The sequence below is a fragment of the Schistocerca gregaria genome, chromosome 2, assembly GCF_023897955.1.
Source record: "Schistocerca gregaria isolate iqSchGreg1 chromosome 2, iqSchGreg1.2, whole genome shotgun sequence".
NCBI classification, from domain to species: domain Eukaryota; kingdom Metazoa; phylum Arthropoda; class Insecta; order Orthoptera; family Acrididae; genus Schistocerca; species Schistocerca gregaria.
The window spans coordinates 837,957,440-837,980,770 of record NC_064921.1 but is presented as its reverse complement, the minus strand read 5'-3'; the positions used below and the strand labels follow the sequence as shown (position 1 = coordinate 837,980,770).

The 23,331-nt window shown below is 43.3% G+C and overlaps 1 protein-coding gene across 1 annotated transcript in view; it reads left to right on the top strand.

Moving 5' to 3' along the window:
• The first annotated feature begins 231 nt into the window (after positions 1–231).
• The window catches only part of LOC126335191 (uncharacterized), a 185,965-nt gene continuing 162,865 nt past the window's right edge, over positions 232–23,331 (top strand). The window contains exon 1 of the mRNA XM_049998190.1: positions 232–387. Coding sequence (XP_049854147.1) covers positions 383–387 — 5 coding nt within the window. The 5' untranslated portion in view covers positions 232–382. The remainder of the gene's footprint in view (positions 388–23,331) is intronic.

The following is a 23,331-nucleotide window of genomic DNA, read 5'->3' as shown; positions in this document are numbered from 1 at the left end:
GGTAATGACGTGTGGAAACGCATTTAGGCGAAGGAGTCATTAGGCGGGGCAGGGAGGAAACAATCAGTACGGGTTATCTCTCCTCGGCTCTCCTCCCCCTCCGGTCCGGTGGCTCGGTGTGCTCCAGATGCACCGCACCAGCCGCTCCCCTCTACCCCGCTGCGGCGGCGCCTGCTGTGCCGGGAAAATAAAAACGGCTGCGCCTGCGGCAGCGCGTGTACTCCTCGGCGGTCGGCGCCACCTAGCGGACTGCAGCTCCTCCTCCTTCCCACAGAAGACGCGGACACTCTGCGGGTAGCAGCCGACGCGGCAGCGCGCAGAAGCACACGACCGCATTACGACGTCACCTCGCCAGCGGCAGCCGGGCACCAGGGGACGAAACATGAGGTGAGACGATATTACCGTGCTGGTGGGCTCGACACTCTTTCCATCAAGCACAGAGCTCTCAACTAGTGCAGCTCGTTCACCCACCTCCCAACTGCCACTGAAAGCGAATATGTATTATGTACAACGAAACGTTTCAAAACCAAGCTTATCTTCAGGCGCCTATTCTCAGTATAGTAAATCTGTTCAAAAAACAGGATTTTTTTTAATTTTTGCGATACTTTCAGTCAATGTATACAAGAAGGGAGACATGTTGCAGGTGATTCATTTTTAATATGTCGCACAATGTTTCAATCCCAAACTGATCTTAAGGTGTCCATTCTCAGTTTACGATCCCTGTTCAAGCCAAAGTCGAGTTTTCATTTTTATAATATCTCTATTCAGCATACAGGTGTAGAATTATTGCTACGCACGTTTCTGCTTTAAAGTTTCGTACAATGTTTCAAATCCAAGTACATCTTCAGGTGCTCATTCTCAGTATGTAACATCTGTTCAAAAATACCTGAATTTTTACCTCTTTAATATCTATATTCGACATATAAATGAAATATACGCAACAAATGTTTTTTTCTGTGTATCATGTGTCATTTTAAAGCCCATTTCATATTTAGGCGCCCCTTCTCAATATACCAGGTGTGTAAAAAAATGAATTTTTATTTTATTAATATTCCTATTCGACGTGTAGATAAAGACTTATGTGATATACACATTTCATTTCTGATGTGTCATACGACGTTCCAATTCAAGCTCGTCTTAAGACGCCCATTCACAATATACGAAATCCGTTCCAAAAGTATTCGAATGTTTCAATGTTTCTGTTTAAAGTACAGATGAAGAGTTATAAGCTACACTCGTTTAAATTTTGATGAGTCATGAGACATTTCTATTCCAAGTTCATCCTCAGGTGCCCATTTTCAGCATGAGATGTCCGTTCAAAAACAGCCAAATTTTAAGTGTTCGTTGGGTATATACAATTTTCAGACATTCAGCCCTCTATTCTGGTTGTGATTGACTTCACAGCCAACAATTGGGGTTTAAATGTTCATTTTTTCCCATTCTTGTTGTCGTTAGCTGAATAAAATTGTCAATTTACTGTACTTCCGTTTGCAATATTGAACAACTTCAGCTATTAAGCTACTTTCGAATGCGGAACAAAAATTAGTTTCACGTGAACATAGTAATAAAATAAATAACCTCAAGCTTTTCGGCTATGTGGCCGTCTCATCTCGTGATTATATATTCCAAATGCTTTGGGGCATCTGAAAACTAGTAAATTCCTGAAGAAAAGTTTTAATGGTAGCTCTCTGCAGTGTATTCTTATGAAGTTTCTTCATTTAATCAGACTTATGGACCATCCTTAAATCCATCTTCCTGGATAAGTTTCTGCGCCCACTTGTTACTGGTTCACAAGTAACAAGTCCGACAAACCTAAAAGGACCACTAAAAACTATATGTAAGGAAACGCGATTTGGCTTGTGTATAGCTTTTCATATGTATCAACAATAAGTTTTAGTTACAACTATACATACGAAACATCACAGAATTATAGTGGTCCGATGCTAGTGCTTCAACGTTTCCAACGTTTTCGTGGTACACTTGAACCTCTGAATCCTACTGCGTTAAAAACGAACAAAAATTAACAACTGTAGTTATATAAAAAGATATAACAAAGCACTGTTTATGGAAATTGATCGGTACCAGTGCAACGAAATTGTGAAATCCACAAAAGCAACTATATCTGGTCAAAATGCGTGTTATTTTTCCTCGTTCCCCGCGTTAGAAGGTAACCATCAGGTAGTTCCACCTGGAAAGTAGGGTTTTGTAGCGAAAGTCAGAACAATAGTAGCTCTCTGCGAACTATACTACTAGTGAACATCCTGATAGATTGAAACGGTACATCCTATCGGAATTGGTACCTGGCAGCTTGCCTTTCCTGGACATTTATCCTGTGAGAGCTGTTCTGGGACGGCTCGCAACTCTCCCTTCAGAACTTCAGTTTCCAGAAACTCTCAGATGTTTCCAAGGGCAGGCTTCATTTACTGAAAAGCTCGTCAAACCTGCTGCACTCCGCCTCCGAGGATGACCCGACATCGCGGCCGACTGGTATCGATATTCGATACCACCTAGGAATTTTACCTGTCGGCTCAACTGGACCGCGGACCATTCGGCCAGGTGAGGACAATTGCAGGGCTAGTCGTAGGAGAGTAGCGACGCCGATTCCGAAAGCAGACTTAACACCTGTGATAATGGAGGAGTTCTGACCCGATACCACTCAAAATCACTGTTTATTGTTATTACTTTTTTTTTTTCATTACGACTTGGGACGATGTTCCGCTCAAGCAGCTACGACAAGTATGGTGTTTGGATCCACAGCTTTCAAATCACTTGCAACACGCTTGTGATCCGCAGTAATGGCAAATTGTAAAGCCCTCACTAATGCCAGCGTCAAGGCTTGAGCAACAGACTAATCGCTTTACCAGCAACCCCGGAGGACGCGAAACAACAAGAGCGTACTTACTATCTGGAATAAGGGAAGAGGGGAGGAGGGGGAAGGTAACGGGTGGAGGTGAGCGCCTCATTATTTTCATGGAAAGAGAAGAGATGGAAGAAACAAAGCACAGTTTACTATGAAACGCATTAATGCTACCACTTTGTAACTTTATTTTCTATACTGAGAGAGCGCGCAGTCAGAGAGATCTGTACAAGTTATTTTGCTGTCCGGCAGCTAATGTTCAGGTGGGTGCGAATATAGGTGCAAGTATCTTACGTATTCAATCTCAGTAGTCTTTGAAGTTGACTGGTAACACAACCAAAGGCGTCGCGAAGTAAAGGAACAAAGTTACTAGAAGCTATTAGAACGTAGAAACACCGCTATTTTTAATTTTACAGGAAAGGTGGAATAGCTTTAGATTTGACGAGAAATGGCTCTTGAAACACTTGTTACTAGTTACTATCGACTACATGCTCTCCCTTTCTTGCAACTCGTACAGAACTGATACGTCTGGTGGGACAGAATATCGAATGTTTTTCGTAGATCATGATTCGTTTTATTTCTGTTTTGGGAAGGAAGGGATGAGTGGCAGGCAGGAGAACTGCCCTGGCCTTTGCTGGGTACGCTCTTGAGAAACCGCCTTCAGTATGTGACGAAGGAGACCGTAGTCTATCCTTACGTCAGCATGCTGTAAGACGACAACAACAGAGACGAGAAGTTTCCTGGATGATATTGTAGAAAAGTGCATGCGACAATTTGCTGAAGCCCGCGCGTGTGCTCTTTTGGTTTACTGAAGCACGAAGTACCTGTTATTTTAGTGAAGTGTCTTTACTAGTACTAAAAACTTCAGACATATATTTACACATGAAAAGTAACTCGCAAAATAATAATACGAGTATTATGAAATATCTATAGTGAAAGAAGCAGATTTCATTATCAGTGCATTTCCCTTTATTTTACATAGAATCATGTGTTTTTGTTCTAGTTGCTGGTGGCCTTATCCGTACAGACTGCGACTCGAACAAAAACGTATAATAAGTAAAATAACCTAATGGTGATGGCGTAACATCACCGAAACATGTATGGGCGAAATGAAAATAACAATGAATTATGTTTCACGCAATACACAGCAACCAAATCCTGTCTATTGTTAAACAAACAAAATATTGAGTTTACATAAATATAAATCCTCTCAAGATGACTAAAGAACCACAGGTGAGGAGAGCCTAGGTTGTAAGTTTAATCGAGTATAATACGGCGTTAGGTTAATAAATGTCCAGGCACAAAAATTACGGAGAGGGATTCTGGCGGTGGAAAGAAAGGTACACAGAAGCTGCTAGTAGCGTGCCAAAGCCTCCAGGAGAACAGCAAATAAAGAAGGAAACTAAATTTGACTGTTTGCACGAAGTTCATAGACGCACAAATCGATCGCAACAGAAAGCTTTCTAAGGGCACGCAGAGACGTTTCATGAGTCGCTACATCTCTTGAGGAAGCGACAACGGGTCACAGGCGGGCGGCATCTTGCCGTGAGAACGGCTCTTCTGCAGACGCGCCCTGTTCTCGATGCGCCGCGGCACCTTGCGGGCCCATCGTCATTCTGCGCGAGAGGCACGCCCTAGCGGCCCGCCCCACGTGCCAACACGGCCGCAGACGCCACGTTCACGCTTCCGTCTGTCTCCGTCTTACATTGCTGACCGCTAGACCAGCAGCAAAACTCATCTGGTAAACAGTCCCTCGAGGCCAGGCCGGCAGGTATTGTCCCAAGCGAGGCGAAACCGGTCTTTAAAAAGCCGCGCTGAGCTTTTAGTGGGCGCCGCTGAAAGTAAACAGTACAGTCTCCACGTGTTAACACGGCTTTGAGCTCAAGCGCTTATGCGCGTGCTTGGTTTGAAGGGAGCGAAAAAAAGCAATGTTTGTAGACTTTGCCCATTAAATACGGACGTGCAGTATTTGTTCAGAACCGGAAAGAACAGCTTTTGCTTTCGTCGTACGTTGCGGAGTCAGCACTAAGGATTCGTTAATATCGAGACAAATGAGACGAGCGCCGGATCTTTCAAGGTCAGTAGACATGATCAGCCTAGTACCTACCACGCCATGGTTAAATCACACACTCCAACTAAATTTCATCGGACAAACAGCACCAAAGATTTGTTTCTCCCTAAAGTAAAAAACTGTAATCGTATAGCGTTGCTAGGTAAAACCTCTTGAGGCGCCATGTAACATTCAAATTAACACACTCTCTTTTGTAATAATTGTTTCATAAAACTATTTTCGTACTCTGCGTGAAGCAAAAAACTAACAAATCTAAATTCTGACATCAGGTCGAAGCAATTGCGTGATACCGCCCGACCACAATGTGATCCTCTGTGTAGTGGTGTCATTCGGATGTGGTATGGATAGATACTGGTCTAACACACCTCTGTCCCAGCCGTTGTCGGTAGCTTCTCATTGGCATCACGAGTCTCCTCTTTGGCATCACGTGTCTCCCACCAAAGAAAATACCTGACAGTGCCGAACTCTGCGCTACATGAATTGAATCCGGGACCTCAGCATGGCAGCCAGACGCTCTGATCACTTAGCTACGGTAGTAGACTAAGCTCTGATCGGCAGGCTATTCGTATGGTTGCTTTAACTTCTGTATTTCCAAAACACCTCTTTCAGGGCTCGTTGCTTGGCCGTGCGTTGAAATCTCCATTCACATAAAAGGTTCAGAAATTACTATAGTTGGGAGATTAAATCGTATTTCTATTTCTGCTTTGCTGAAAGTGAACTCTTCACTACACGAATTGCAACAGTGAATCCTCATCGGTGAATAAGGAATGGTAAATCTTGAGGAAAAAGCGGCTAATTTCTAGGCATCACAGTTAACTTATCCGTAGTTTTGTTGACAAGTAAAATACTTTCTAGCAGTTTCATTGCGAAATCCTCCCACTTCCTCCAACACTCCCCCCCCCCCCCCCTATTTTTACTCTTCTGCGGTGCTAGGTTGCTTCGTGTTTCGGGGGCTACACTTGTAATGAGAAAGCCAGCGTTTTTCATATGTCAGGAATTTCTCTTCTGGCAAAGCTTCTCGGTAAAACTATGTTCTGCCTAATAAGCTGGGTGAGGTAGATTACGGGTCACCGAAACGTTCCAAGCCACAGCAGGAGAAAGTCTCCCATCCCGGTCTTAGTGTTCGTGGATGTTTCACTTTTCTGAAAGGAAACAGCATCATTTTGATTATTATGCTGAGGCCGTAAATATCTTGGTACCGTCCAAGTTGTACGGCATTGCTGCTTACGTGGGTGGAACGCTACAAGCGTTATAACTTGAAAGTGTGCGTAGTTCTCGCGATCTCCAGACAGATATCCGCCGGCAATCTGTGATGAAACCACCCCTCTGGGAGAGACGCTTATGATTTGCGGTTCGCAGTTATACCTGCGGTAGCGAGTCATGAGCGCACGTGCTGGCAAACTGCTGCCTGTGGAGATTATCTGTTGCCAGTAAATTAGCCATCTCCATCGAGTCCTTACTTTGAGTTGGAACGTGACGTTTCACGATTCAGAAGTAAATGTATTTGGTCCCGGTGATACATCTCGCTGCTACCTTCAGAGCAGTCTTAAGTTCGGTTATCGTAAAATGGATAAACTGGTCAATATAACAAGGTATATATGCGCTGTATATATAATGTTTCATTTCCCAGAAAGTCTAGACAACAGGCCGCTGTAAGACAGTTCGATAACACAAATTGCTCTATCATCTCACTCTCATTCAAACCACGCCACGTATTTACGGAGAAATGTTCTGTAAAATAAATGAAATGTACTCGCAGTTACGTATCCAAACGAACATATTTCATCGTAATTCGCAATTACACAGGCAGTGCAATACTTATCCACCAACACCGGCCAAGCGATGTCAAGTAAAATGTCTCCCCTCTACGGGAATACACGTAATGGATGTACGAGCACAGGTTGTAGACACGTGGTTGACGACGTAGGAAAGTTTGAGTCTGCCCGTGAGTCGTGCTCAGATAGCCTAATGGTTAGGCGACCGCTCCCGGAAAGCGGGAAATTCGGGTTGGATTCCCGGTGCAGCACGAATTTTCATTGTCGTTATTCGATTAAACAGCTTATGGTTGTTCATATACCCAACTGGGAATACATTTCTTGTATTTCATAATGGATGTAGTCATCACAGCGCCGGTTCTCTTGGACATGCATGACACTGACGCTGCAAGATCAGGTTCTGCATAACATCAGAGACGGAATTTATGAAAAAATCAAGTTTGAACTTAATCATTTGCTTTCCTTAAGCCATCCATCAGAATTCGTTCGGGTTACATCCTAGCAGCTGTGTATGTGTAACCAATAAAGACTGGATACATATTATGCGGAAAGTTTTATTTGACTTAGTCTGTACTATCACCACCTAAAATATTTGTTTCTTCTCGTCAAACATTGTAAATACTGAGTCCAATATTCTATCGCTATCTTTGTTGATATGAACCGCCAGTGAATGAACCATTACTACAGGCAGGTGGGAATCGTAAATTTTGGTTATTACTGCCTTTCTTCTCCAGCATCTTTATCATTAGCAACTTATAAGTTGCCGATAACGCAGCAGCAACAAAAAAAAAATTTTAAAAACTGTTGATATTCACTGCTGATTATGCAGCTGTTGAACATACATAGTAATGCAATAAAGAGTGTCTTTACCGCTCTTTCTGATCGGAGTTTTCCATTTCTTAAAAATTTGGACATTACTTCCTAGAGAACCATATTCGATTTTCAGATGTTTTCTAAATTTTTGTTCACTGCCTGTTAGGGGATCAGTAACTGAGACATTTCACTCTTGTATTTACGCTATTGCTGTGACTCAGACGAAAGATCGAAGTTTTGGGTGTCAGAGGCTAATGTCAGGAATAACATTTGAGTGAGTGACCATTACGGCCGAAACCGGTAACCTCTGTTAATGTTCTAAATAATAATGGTTTTATCAGTAATAGATTCTTCTCCATTACGACAAGAAGGTCGTTTTTTTCCCAAAAGTGTCAGTAACAGTGATGCCAACCGCAAGAAACTAACCGTACTTTTTTAACGAACTCACCACTGTATTGTTGTTCATTTAATTATGACCCATGTTTCGGCGTTTTATGCCATTTTCAAGTGATTGAGTTTATGTCATTAACATATATTGCAGGACATCAAGCTGAAAATTGGCCATACATTAAGGGGAAAAAATCAATCACTTGAAATGGCATAAAAGTCCGCAACTTGCGTCGTAATTAAATAAAAAACAATACAGTCAAATTGCGTTGTATTCATTTAAAAAGTATTGTATCACGGTTGCCCAGCAACATCAAAAACTCTTTATTAACTGTAATTTGTTTTCATTGCTGTTGTTTTTTTTAACTTATTCTTGTACAATAAAAGAACATGCCCTTACTTTGTAATTTTCCAAGCTAATAAGGATGGGCTGTAGGAGAATTAATTAGTTCCATTCAGATTTCAAACCGGAGAAATGTTAAGGGCGCACTAATTACGATGTGAGGAGACAGTTACTGAAACGAGTGCGAGCAATCGATATAATTACTTTACTATGCTATAACTAGCTCAGCACTCGTTTATACAGGGTTAAGAAAGACAGCAGTGCGCCCCCGGTAGCTGAGTGGTCAGTGCGACAGAATGTCAATCGTAAGGGCAGGGGTTCGATTCCCGACTGGGTCATAGATTTTCTCCGCTCAGGGACTGGGTGTTGTGTTGTCCTAATTATCATCATTTCATCCCCATCGACGCACAAGTCACCGAAGTGGCGTCCAATCGAAAGACTTGCACCCGGCGAACGGCCTACCCGACTGGAAGCCCTAGTCGCACGACATTTACATTTAACACAGACAGCAGGAAACGGGAGCTTGACTCTCTGAGGACTATGTTCCTAACATTAGTGGTTATATAGTAAATCATATCCAACCACAGGGTGGCCCTGGGAATGGCTTTTCTGTAGTCTTGTGGCTTGCTTCTGAGCTGACAGATATTCAGAATTCTTCCGTCATGACGAAGTAGGGCCTTATTTGTTCATGATTTTGTAAAATTAGGTTGCTACATGGCTCTGCCGTGCCTCAGCATTGAGTAGAGGGTTGATGCTAGTTTCTGGCGGTTGAATCCACGAGAATTCAAAAGATTATTGTGCCGGAGTAATGGCCGGCCGAAGTGGCCGAGCGGTTCTAGGCGCTACAGTCTGGAACCGCGCGACCGCTGCGATCGCAGGTTCGAATCCTGCCTCGGGCATGGATGTGTGTGATGTCCTTAGATTAGTTAGGTTTAAGTAGTTCTAAGTTCTAGGGGACTGATGACCACAGCAGCTAAGTCCCATAGTGCTCAGAGCCATTTGAACCTTTTTTTTTTGTTTTGCCGGAGTAATGGCTGCGTATCCTAGCCTCATGAGTCATTTCGCAGATCAGAAAACCACTAACATGCAAGAGCAGATTAACAGCTCTATCAACGACAAAAATGCGCTCTTTTATCTTCTAACGGGACCTTGTGTCTCATGACGTCCTGGAACGCATGGAACGCAGCTCTTGCGCTCATTTGCGACACTGTGTAGGTATCAAAGACGGGCCAATGACTGTTACACCATTCCTACCTCAAAGAAGCTACGGGGCGAACATATGATAGAGCGATATAGGGCACCATCGGAAACTCCGGGTCATGAGAGGCGAGGGCGGCGGCGGCGGCGGCGGCGGCGAACGGTACCCCCGCGGCTGTACCCGTGGCCGGGTCTCGGGAGCGCGCCTCATTGTGAGACCTCTGAATTACCCCATTGTCGGGGTAATTGCGGGCAAGTACTGCCTCTCACACGACCAACCGGCTGCCGTTACACTAGCTGCATTGTGGGAAAACAGCAGGCGGGCTGAGAAGGTCTCGCATGCCTATCGTACTGTGCCCTTGTCATACACTTCTGTCTGCGGCTACACAACACTTCCTCGCACTCTTGTAATTAACTTACCACTTTACAGACAACATACGACACTATCATACAATGAAGGCTTCCAGGACCGGGCATCTTAGCTGCGGTGAATCTTTCGGTTTGTGTGGTCGTGATGCGTGTTATATTTTCGTTCCTGGAGTATCGTCCAGAGATGCGTTGGGCATATTCAAAGGTGCTCCTGCTTCCACTGAGTGTTTCCGACTGACCGTTCGAGCATTGTAGAGCGACATAAAGAGAAAAAGAGACAGGTCGAGTTTATAACTGATCGGCAGACATAATCCTTGTTAGAAATAAAACTCAACTAACGAACTGTCGTCCGTCATAGATAAAACATACCTATCGATTCTGTAGAGGTGCTGCCCATATATAATGAATGATCATGGCTTCTTGATTTCTGTTAAAATTATCCCTATACTTATATGTTTCGATGGCTTCGCTATAAGATTCTTGACAATAGACTTTCACTGCAGATGAAATTTTCTTTTCGGAAAATTTCAATTCACGTTTTTCTGACTGAAGACCATACTCTGCTGCGACAGATTTTTTCACATTCCCTAGTCGGCAAAGACTTTTGTGTTCCTTCAGCCTTGTATTCAGCCTTCTCTTGGTAGCTCCCATGCCGACTTTACCACATGTGCGCGGAACTTTGTGTGTCCAGCATGCCGACACAGATAGGCGTTTATAACTTTACAGATCTGAGGGCTTGACATATTTTGTTTGTTGACCGTCAAGACTCAGGAGCACCTCTTAAGATGTCGAACGCAGACCTGGACGAAACATTAGGAATGAAAAAGTTTCATGCGCGGTGATCGTACAACCCAGAAGACTGACCAGTATCTAACACCGCGTATTCCATTGTAGAACTATGGCAAGAACGGAAAAATATTTGCAATTGACGATTCATAGACAAAATGGGAAATTCATACATTCAACACTGTACTCCACGACACGGAAATACAAATACGTGCTGAATTTTCTGCTTAGATTTTACATACTTTTTGAAAAATGCTATCGGCTGTATTTGGCACAGTCTAATAGTAATATATGGATATGTTACACAGCGAGGTAGTGCAGTGGTTAAAACATATTCGGGAAATGTAGGACGCAGATTTCCAAATTCCCATACGGACATTGTTTTCGTTGCGATTTTTCTAAAAATCAAATCAAATGGCTCTGAGCATTATGGGACTTAAGGTCTGAGGTTCAAATGGCTCTGAGCACTATGGGACTCAACTGCTGTGGTCATTAGTCCCCTAGAACTTAGAACTACTTAAACCTAACTAACCTAAGGACATCACACACATCCATGCCCGAGGCAGGATTCGAACCTGCGACCGTAGCAGTCGCACGGTTCCAGACTGCGCGCCTAGAACCACGAGACCACCGCTGCCGGCTAACGTCTGAGGTCATCAGTCCCTTGAACTTAGAAATTCTTAAACCTAACTAACCTAAGGATATCTCACACATCCATACCCGAGGCAGGATTCGAAGCTGCGACCGTAGCGATCGCGCGGTTCCAGACTGTAGCGCCTAGAACCGCTCGGCCACTTCGGCCGGCCGATTTTTCTAACTCGCTTATAGTGTATAGTGAATATTTTCTGACACAAGGATGTGGTTGATTTTCTTCACCATCTTCGACCAGTCTCCCGTCTTCGGAGAAACGTAGTCCATCCCCAGCTTCATTCCTAGTATGTCAGCCAGTGTATTATAATTAGTAACATAATACTAAATAGTTCCTCGCGGATTGAAACTGTAAGTTGCACCGAAATACACATGGTATGCAGGAGAACTTGTGGAAGTTTGGAAGCTAGGAGAAGAGATACTGGCGTAAGTGAAGCTGCGTGAGTTGCGTTTGGATATCACTGTCGGTAGGGCACTTGCCTTCGCAAAGAAAAGGTTCCGGTTTCGAGTTCCGGTCCGGCACAAAGTTTTAATCTGCCAGGAAATCAGCGCGCACTCCACTGCACACTGAAAGTTGACTATTAAATTAGGTATTAGGAATAATTAGTCTTTTGTTTACCTCTCTTCAAAGTATCCAGTTTACACAAAAATCTGTTTTCGAAATCACATTTTGTCAACTGTGGATCACAAATAAACGTCATACGTAAACAGATCTGACACTGCCGTTTATAAATAGATATCTAATTTCATTAGCGTATTGTGTAACTTTTCAGTCTAGTTTCTAAACTCCTTTATTTATTTTCTTGACTTTTCGCATGTTATCCATTTAATGTTGATTCTGTCTCTAAAGAAATTATTCAACGTGTTGATGTGCTAGTTGTTGCTTATGGAAATATACAGAGTAACAGATCATGATAGATCTAGTGGGGCAGTTCTGGCTACATCTTTGTCTGAGTTGTGTATGGACAACATTAAAAAACCAGATGTGCAGACACACTAACGTACTATGCTGGGTCCAACTGGCAGAACAGTGTAGGAAAGAGCCGGCCGCGGTGGCCGAGCGGTTCTAGGCACTGCAGTCCGGAACCGCGCGACCGCTTCGGTCGCAGGTTCGAATCCTACCTCGGGCATGGATGTGTGTGATGTCCTTAGGTTAGTTAGGTTTAAGAAGTTCTAAGTCATAGGGGACTGATGACCTCAGATGTTAAGTCCCATGGTGCTCAGAACCATTTGAACCATTTTTTTTGTAGGAAACACGTTGCTTTAGGAATTTCTACTCTTTCCACTCCATGTGAAGATTACACAGCTGTCTTCCGTATTTCGGGCACCCCTGTATCACATGACAGATACGGATTGATGTGGATGCTAATTTCTGCGTGACTTGTTCCGCCTCGGGTTGGTACGACCGCAACGGACCGCGTAGGTCATCCATCCAGGCATCCGTCTCGGAAGAGACAAGGCCTGCCTGTGTGACGATCGTGGCCGGCTCGGGAGGAGAAGCGGCAGGGTGACCGCGTTCCAGGCGCGCCGTTTAATCAGGCCTGACCACAGTGTTTGCCGTGCCGGCCGGGTCCACACAGTCCATTACAGGAAGTGGGCCACCACCGGCTGCCGCGTGCCGGACCGAGGAGAGACCCACGGCGGAGGAGTCTTGCAGTGCTGCAGCTACCTGCTCTGTGGCTCCGCCTGCCATCCCCGAGATGTCCTACCTTCACTTTCAGTAATGAATAATTTTCGCTACACGACGCAAGCAAACAGAAACCAGTATCAAGAGCAGTGATTCCCAATCTTACTGGGACAGGTATCCCCGAATGCAGTTAGATACTGGCTAATACTCCCCCCCCCCCCCTCCTCAAGTCCTCTCCCGCCACCACCATTACCATTAGTACCTAAGTAATCTCGGCAACGGAAAAGAACTTTCTTTGAACACTTTAATATTTAAAATGACGAAAGACAATGATGTTTAGTTTTTATAGGTGTTTTGCTGTACCACGGACTAAAGAGTAAATAAGATAGTTGGTGCAGCTTTTTTTCTAACAGTCTTTCGTATAGAAAGAGAAAGCAATTTTTAGTGCACTGCGAATGTTATTTGAAAGTACTTCTCGGAAAAGGATGATAAGCATCCCCATTTAGGGTCGATACATGCTACAAAACATGCTTGCAACTCCGTTCTCTAGCGATACTTGCTTCATCCATCCTTGTACATCCATTAAAAATCAGCCAAATTAAAATATGTGCACTGTAATTAGGCCTTTTGTTAGCAAATCACTTGATTGCTGGACTTCTGACTTCTGAACTGGCAGAAATTGGAAGATTTCAGGCTACCATGCTCTGTGCTTGACCACTACTACTGCTAATAATAATAATAATAATAATAATAATAATAATAATAATAAGAATAGTAACAATAATAATTATAACACTATAGTGTAGGTGCAGTAGCCAATACTTAGATATGTTGCGAAGTGAATAATAGAACTATTTCTGGTCTGGCCGGCCGGGGTGACCGAGCAGTTCTAGGCGCTACAGTCTGGAAACGCGCGACCGCTACGGTCGCAGGTTCAAACCCTGCCTCGGGTATGTATGAGTGTGATGTCCTTAGGTTAGTTAGTTTTAAGTAGTTCCAAGTTCTAGAGGACTGATGGCTTCAGAAGTTCAGTCAGTCCCATAGTGCTCAGAACCATTTGAAACATTTTTTTTTAAATTTCTGATCTATAGTGAGAACTACCTGCAGCTCGGAGAAGGCATTTTTAGGAGATACTGACGCTTATGTGATGCATATGTCTCAGTTTTACTATCATAGATACGTCGTACAAAGTATGTGTGTAATGGGTGGACTACGTGAGGAAGACGTTCGTACATTCCTTTCACAAGCTGTACCCCACTCCCCATGTTTGTGTCATGGTTTAGTGCTAGTACCTGAAGAAAACTAACCTTTTATGTTATCATTATTACAGCCTAACGAAATACTGATAGTGATTTTTTAGAGTAATTCAGTCTCGTGACCGTAACACAATTCAATCCTTTTGTTCTTATATCCTCAGGAAATTACATCTTACTCGTCATGGGGTGATTACTGGAAGGTTGGGAACCACTGATGTAGAGCAACTTTAGTAACATGTTTCACTCTCACCAGCAGGCCCATCTCAAGCAGTTTCCGTGTGAACATTACGAAGGAAACTGCACACGATGGACCTTTGGTGTCAGATATCTAGGAGCGGTATGTAAAGCCGCGAGTCTTCAGTGAGCCAAAAAACACAAAAACTGAACAGGAGCCGACTGGAGGCGTTTAGTGTAGTCGCTGGAATCGTGTTTTGCCTCTTTTAAGTCCGTAATCAGTAAGGTGTGGGATGTGTAGTTCAGACCAGGTGGGGTTTTGTGTCGTTTTGGGGAAAAGGGAAGGGGTGTTTTCGTACCAAGACTTCGCAACATTCAATCTGTTTCCGCGAACGTCAACCAAATTGTTTATTTGAGTATTCTCAGTGGTCAAGTGTTGTTCTTTCTTCTACGTCTTCATGATGAGTACGCTGTAGAGCCCTGTTCATGCGGCTGCAAGCACACGTTCGTAGTTTGAGGAATACCTAAGCACTTGGTTAAAATGGCTCTGAGCACTATGGGACTTAACTTCCTTGGTCATCAGTCCCCTAGAACTTAGAACTACTTAAACCTAACTAACCTAATGACATCACACACATCCATGCCCGAGGCAGGATTCGAACCTGCGACCCTAGCGGTCGCGCAGTTGCAGACTGTAGTGCCTAGAACCGCTCGGCCACTCCGGCCGGCCACCTAAACACTATCGCACCTCGAATGTCCAGCTGAATGACGCATTTTTAATCCTTCAGAAAATACCTGGAATTATTTCGAACAGTCAGTGAAGCGTAGCAACCAAAGACCCCACAACTGGGTGTGTCTTCGATCAGTGGCTTCAATTTGATATGCCGTCCCTGAAGTAACCTTCGTGAACAGCAACCATTATCAAGTGCAGAAGTTCTATTACACAGTACTAGCGTAATGTCCCTGTGGAATGTGTAATATTTTACACGATGTACTTATTAAACGACCCAATTTATTTCCATGAAGAGCGGCTCTTTGTGGTAGACCTGATCACTTATATAACCTACTAAAATCGTGTTGACGCCATACGACCTGCGGAAACATACACCATGTTTCCTCGTACGAAGGCCTCATTCTCATGCTGTCTAGGGACGACCGGGATTCAGTTCAGTACTTAGTGATGAGCTTTATTCATTGACCACCTTGATATTGTACAATATTCGGTGCTTCCAGTGTGTGTTATAGTTAGCGTCGCTTGTCTCTCTTGGCAAATTACAGGACTCACCGCAAAATAATAAAAAATGGAGACAGTCTAAAACCGATTCTTCTTTCGGCCATCAACCCTATGTTTACTTCGATGTTGTTACTCATTACATCCGTTTGTCAGCAATTATCATGTTTAGCGTAACTGCCACATCCTAGAACTCAGCTATCAGCCTCAAGTCATATGTAACACTGATCCTGATATTCTTCATTGCCAGTCACTCTTCAACAATAGTTTTCAGCATGTAATATGTGCCCAACCAATCCGTCTCTTCGATCTATTACGTTCTTTAGTAGGCAATTCTTCTTGTTCAGTTGTCGCAGACCAACTTCAGTTCCTACTTGAACAACCAGTCTAATCTTCAACAGTCACCAGTAATACTGAATTTTTCATGCATCTGATCTCTTCGTTTCTGTCCTCCCAAATGGCAGTGTTTCTCATCCATGAAGAACTGTGCTCGAAACAATGCTTTCCTGGTCTCAATATCATTTGTTGATGTAAATAGCTGCTGTCTTTTTTTTCCATAAAAAGACCGTTTAGCTTTTGTCGTCGTTGCTGCAGCTTTCTTATATATCCTACTTCTGAGACAGCAGAATTCATTCATGTCTTAGGAGCATCTTGTCCAAGTTTAACATCTAGCCGTTCGGTATGTCCACATGCCGCTGCCGTCCTTACAAGACTTTTCTTTGTCATTAGTATAAAATGTAGCCATCAGTTTTCAAATGCTCTATTTCAATAAGCATTCGATTTAATTCCTGATAGTTTTCGGTAAACAGTCCTGTGTCATCAGTGAACCATGTCGTCACAATTTTCTGTCCGCTGCGAATATCTCTTACATCGATGTATTCCGTTACTTCCTTCGTTGCCTCTTCAATACGTCGGCCGTTGTCGCCCAGAGGTTCTAGGCGCTTCAGTTCGGCACCGCGCTGCTGCTACGGTTGCAGGTTCGAATCCTGCCTCGGGCATGGATGTGTGTGACGTGCTTAGGTTTAAGTAGTTCTAAGTCTAGGGGACTGATGACCTCAGATGTTAAGTCCCATAGTGCTCAGAGTCATTTGAATCATTTTGAACCTCTTCAATATACAAGTACTGCTGACTTCAGAATAGATGAACAGAACGTCATTCAAAGTTTTTTTTGAGTCGTCTTCTGACTGGTTTGACGTGGCCCGCCACGAATTCCTCTCCTCTGCCAACCTCTTAATCTCACAGTAGCACTTGCAATCTACGCCTCAATTATTTGCTGGATGTATTCCAGTCTCTGTATTCCTCTACAGTTTTTTTCCCTCTACATCTCCGTCTAGTACCGTGGAAATCATTCCCTGATGTCTTAACAGATGTCCCTTCTCCTTGTCATTGTTTTCCATATATTCCTTCGATTCTGCGCAGAACCTACTCATTCCCTACCTTACCAGTCCACTTTATTTTCAGCATTCGTCTGTAGCACCACATCTCAAACGCTTCGATTCTCTTCTGTTCCGGTTTTCCCACGGTCCCTGTTTCACTACCACACAATGCTCTGCTCCAAATGTACATTCTCAGAAATTTCTTCCTCAAATTAAGGTCTATGTTTGATACTGGCAGACTTCTATTGGCCAGGAATGCCCTTTTCGCCAGTGCTACTCTGCTTTTGATGTCCTCCTTGCTCCGTCTTTAACTCCATCTACTTCGTGACCATCAATCCTGATATAAAGTTTCTCACTGTTCCATTTCTGCTACTTCTCATTACTTTCGTCTTGCTTCAATTTACTCTCAGTCCATACACTGAACTCATTAGATTGTTCATTCCATTCAGCAAATCATGTAATTCTTCCTCATTCTTACTTGGGATAGCAATGTCATCAACGAATCGTATCACTGATATCCTGTCACCTTGAATTTTCATTCCTCTCCTGAACCTCTCCATTATTTCCATCATTGCTTCTTCGATGTACAGATTGAATAGTGAGGGTGATAGACTACATCCCAGTCTTACACCCTTTTTAATACGAGCACTTCGTTCTCACTCTTATTGTTATCTCTTGGCTCTTGTACCAGTTGTATTTACCCGTCTCTCCCTATAGCTTACTACTATTTCTCTCAGAACTTCGAACATCTTACGCCCTTTTACATTGTCGAACGCTTTTTCCAGACCGACAAATCCTATGAACGTGTCTTGATTTTTGTTAAGTCTTGCTTCCATTGTCAACCGCAACGTCAGAACTGCCTCTCTGGTGCCTCTAGCTTTCCTAAAGCCACAGTGATCGTCATTTAACACATCCTCAATTTTCAAGCTACTAAGAAAATTAGGAGCAACTCTCTTGAGGGTGGAATTTTCAAATACCTACGTACTGGTCTTGTGGGGACTGCGGCCACTGTATCTGGATAGAACCAAGTCGCACGGCCACCGTACTTAATAATTCTTCGTATACTTCATCTGTGCATGTTACGGGCACCAACTGATATATAATACAATAAAAAGTATCCTACACGCCTGATAGTGAGTTTTGCATAGAATGTAGATGAAGGATGATGACTTGTCAGACACGAAAACGTGACACGTCCGCGCCAGGTTCACGACTGTTGTTACGGTACTTGGACTTGCCTGGTTGTGTCTGTTTAGGAGCTATGCACATCCAGCTGAGAAAATCTTAGACTTGTCCCCCAGTTTTCTTTATCATATGAGACACGAAATACGCAAATCATTATTTACGACAACACAGAGAACACAAAGTGCATGATTTCGGGACTGATTGTGAGTGTATTTCTGTGCCACGTCCCTGCCCCTTCCACCCAAAAAACAACTAATGACGCCAATGTAGTTTAAAATGAACTTACCGTGATGGGACATCCCAGTGGCAGTAATAAATCCTTAAAGTACTACACACGAATGCCCACCAAAAAAATAGAGCATTAAGGAAAGGAATAACAAGCAGAAAAAGAGGAAGCAGCTACTGTAAGTTATTTGCATAATAAAACTCCAGTCCAGTCAGTTCAGGGCTATAATCATTCCTCACAACTGGTTACAGAAGCTACGCCCCATCGTCATTAGGTACGTTTCGTTCCTAACGTGCCAGCAGGGCGCTTGGAGACCGGTTGCTGTAATTAAACACAATGCAAAACAGAGTTATAATGGAGTTCAAATGATTTATTTGACAGTCATACCTGCGCTCAAACCAACATCTGCTCGTTTTCATTAACCTACTTCATTTCTTATTCGCAAATTGTTAGCTCGGAAAAGTAGAAAACCAGCAGCAGTCTGTCTATTGAAGCAATATAAATGGAATATTCACAGTGTCAAATCGTACAATCTCTGTACCTAACCTGGAAGAAATAGTACAGTCTGCCTCACAAACACTTGTATTGTATCAGTAGTAGTGCATAAACAAACCCGAAACTCAAAAATCCGGCCGTGATTTTTGGAGGATTTTGCCACCGTTTCCTCAGAGGACACCAGGGCTTCAGATCCCTGTATGACTCCCCATCTTGGACTTCCCTTAGTCCAGTCCAGTTCTTGATAGTTCGAAGTACCACTGAATTAAGCCGCTGTCGATGACCGAAACAGCTGTATCGCGAATTTTTATTAATACGATCTATTTGCATGTGTTGTATCTGACGCTTCTTGCTACGTCAGTTGTTTCCGTCAAATGAAATACTTGCCTCAGAACGGGTAAGAATAATCCATAGGTTGTTTCTCTGGATGTTCTCAAAAATTGCACTGCATTTGTATACGAAAATGCTTACAAAAGGGTAGTTTTATGGGAGAGAACAGCATTTGGAGCGCTTATCAAATCAGTCTAGGATCCGTACCAGAGGAGTGATAGAGGCAATAGTGAAGATCCAAAGAAGAGTTACGCGCTTCGTTACAGGTTGATTTAGTAAGTGCGAATTCGTCACAGTGCTCAGGTCACTACAGTGGTGAGAGAGGCATGTCGAATCGCGGTGTGGGTTAGCGTTAAAATTCCGGCAGCGTACAAAGCCAGGACAGTTAGGTAATATATTGCCTCCACCTTCGTATGTCGAGCGAAAAGACTATTTAGGTAAAATTAGAGGGATTCGTGCTAGCATGGAGACTTACCAACAATCTTTCTTCCCGAGGACCATTCGTGACTGGAACAGGAAAATGGGTTTGTAGGGGGAGGTAGCAACAGTGGTACTGAAAGTACCCTTCGCCACACACTACACGAGTCCGTAAATGCAGACGTTGACATGACGGCAGACATCGAACCAATTCTGTAACACGCTGATAGGATCATAACATACTGGCGTAGTCCAAATAAAATTATGACAGTGAAGCTTCGACAACTTGAACGATAATCTTTGAAAGAAATGCAACATTATTCTCGCGACACGCTGTTGGATAAATGTGGGGAACCGATAACAGTTATGCTGTTTCCCTCGTACATCTTGCATGGGTATGATAAGAATAAGATATAACGTTAGGATGCTTCCCAGGGCATACAGAAAAATACTCAACACGCGAACGCAGGCGAACAAAACAATGGTAATACTGGTACGAAGCACCCTCCATTCCGCACTATACCAGTAGTAGTCAATCTGGTCTCTCCGGCTCACTAGTGACCAATGTAGTTTTCATGACGGGCGGTAGGCGGTAGAGGTTTAAAAATGTGCGGTAGATTTTCTGACAATTTTGGCATCGTATTTGGTATGTAATTACTATTAGATGCTTTAACTTGCTGAAATTCTGCTTCATAAATTTTTTTAAGTTACTTTACCTGTTTCATTCATCACCATTACTGAGGAACCAGTGGGCGGTTGGAAAACTTTGTGGAAATAATTAGCAATAAATTTTGGTACACAGGTTGAACATTAATGAAACCGTTTCATAATTTTTTTTAAAAGTTGCTTACCTGTTTCATTAATCACCATTACTGAGGAACCGGTGAACGATTGAAAAACTTCGTGGAAATAATGAGCCATAAATTTAGGTACACAGGCTGAACATTAATGAAACCAACAAATTGCAAGGACGGATTCCTGACTGAAATGGAGGAAAAAGGTTCCAATCGTCCCGGAACACAGTACGGAGTTATATCGCGTCCACGTCACAACAGGTATTTAAAGTGGCCTCCGTGGGATGCGATCTCATGCAGGATATACATAATCGTATTCTGACTTACACCACGTTGGCGGGCCACTTGCCTGGAGCCTGTACTAGGGTTCGTCTCAATGTACTTCAGAACTCGATTCTCCAGATCTCGTGTACGCGAAGTCCGCCGCCTCTCTACACGTTCGTAAGTCTGAAAGGACCAATGATGATACAAATGCCCAAAAAGGGCTTGAAATGTTTTGTGATAAGGTTGGTGTCTGTGAAGTTACTGTCCGCAGCTCGTGGTCGTGCGGTAGCGTTCTCACTTCCCGCGCCCGGGTTCCCGGGTTCGATTCCCGGCGGGGTCAGCGATTTTCTCTGCCTCGTGATGACTGGGTGTTGTGTGATGTCCTTAGGTTAGTTCGGTTTAAGTATTTCTACGGTCTAGTCCCATAGTGCTCAGAGCCATTTGAACCATTATGTTAGGGTACTTGTTTTGGTACAGCCGTGCTGCCTCTCCACAGTCTCCATCTGCGTGACCGTGTAGAAGCGCCACCTCCGCTTGTTCCCAGCATGAATACCGGACCATTCTGTTGCTTATAGTGCACTGCGTCAATCACACAGCCTGCAACACACAAGGAACACATGTCACGTGGTCAGAGGAACTGTCATTCATCAACACTATCGAGCGTGGCAACGACGCGCTTCCGACACGGGTTCATATTACCTTTTTTCCTCCATTTCCAGTCGGAATCCGTCCCTACAGTCTGTCGATTTTATTAATGTTGACCTGTATTTTGCTAATACACGTTGTTAATTTGTTAAGGTTACAGTTCTAACACTTAGCTAAGATTATGCTATAATGTTCATGCTATAATTCATGCTTAGCCTAACAATTTAATTGTGAAAATATAGTAATAACTCTACTAAGAGAAACCGTACGTGATTTTGCCCCACCGGGTAGCTCAAAATTACACACTGTCAACATTTTTGAAATTGTGGATTCATAGTGAAACTAATTCTTCTATACTGAATTCTGTAAGTGTATGCTAGTCTAGAAACTTCAGTCTAAAGGAAAACAGCATTTATACAATTTTAATTGGGAGATATGAGCTGTGAAAGACAATTAACTTTTTAGTGCGTCGTTTTGGACCACATTCCCCTAACGGTCATGTGTTATTTACATTACTATAGTTATTACTATGGTAACATCGACTCAAGTTGCTAAATACATTGGCATTTCTGCAGCTTTAATTACCTGAAAATTGAGGAGTAAATTATATTTCTTCCCACGTAAAAGCTTCAGTTAAATGCTAGAAAATAGAGTGTTACTTAAGAAAAGATTGGCAGCCGTTTATAGATGGGTTTATCGCTGTAGCGTCTTTGAAATTAACTTGTGTGATGAACACACCTGTTTTCATATAGTTGATGGCCACTGAGCTCGTTATAAGTGGAGTTATGTAGACAATATGTAACAAAAAATTTAAAAAAAATGTGGGGGCAAACTTTATACATCTATATGAATTTAAGTAATTGTTTAAAAAATTTCAGTTTACTATTAGTAACATGGTCTGTTTTTCTTGTTAGTTGCCATTGCCAGAAGACGGTCGACGTGTATGAGAGAAGTTAGCAGCAGCTTAATACAATTTTCGATATTAGTTGATAGAGTAGCTATACAAATATACCTTTCATGAAACACTTAATTCTCCCTGATTCAAGAAAGACTGTGGCACTGTAGGCAAATGGAAGATTTGCACTTTCAATATAAGTGCTATTTGTTTTTTCAGCTGAAAGGCTCTTTGTAACAAAGTCGTTATCGATATGGTGTATAAAGCCAAATGGTCGAGGCAATGACAAGTAATTGTAATTTGTACCGTTCTTGGCTTTTCCGTAAATTCTCGATGTCCTTTCCTCGAAACGCTGAAGTAGGACGGAACCACATTACGGGGCTGGTTACTGAGCTCGGCGCTGAATCGCAGTGGCCGCGGCGTGGTCCATTAGAGCGGACCTCGTGCCTCTTGGGCTCTGGCGGCTGCTGCCGACAGACCCCACCCTAGTGTCAGATGAGTCACGGCTGGTCTCTGTGGCTCTCCCGCCTCCTCCGCGCCTGCGGCCTGTAATCACGGCCCTCAGACACTGTCATTAGCCCCGATGCCAGTCACGAGGAGCGCAACCTCACTTCAGCGTGGACACAGTGGGGCTCGCGTCTTCCCAGCTACCACACAGCCACGAGGGCGCGAGCTACCGTAGGCACAAACCAGGTGCTCTCTCGCCAAACTGGTCCGTGTCGCCGCATTCCATCCACCTGTGTCATCTGGGCCAGCCGGCCGCATGAATATGCATCGAAAAGCTACTTAGTTGCCTGATCGAACACTATAAACGGCACCATACATTTCTTGGACATATAACACCTCTCTCACTAAATGCTGATTTGTAAATTTTGCCCTTTTCCAGGCTTAAGTGAATTTGATTGTTTCCTTCAAGCAATCGGACTGCTAATTTCGTTTACGAACTCTGGACTCTAAACTGGATTCGAATCTTGGTTCACTAAGAAACAGGGACAGTATGTAACCGGATAAACAAAAACTTAACCGTCTAAACAAAAACGGTCACCGTCGAAGTCGGACAAATAATTTCAGAGAATTTGTCAATGTTGGTCATTGCTGATGATTTCCATGTGTACAACTACAGTTGCTAAATATCGATGAAAGACCAATCTTGACGGTGAATTATGGTAT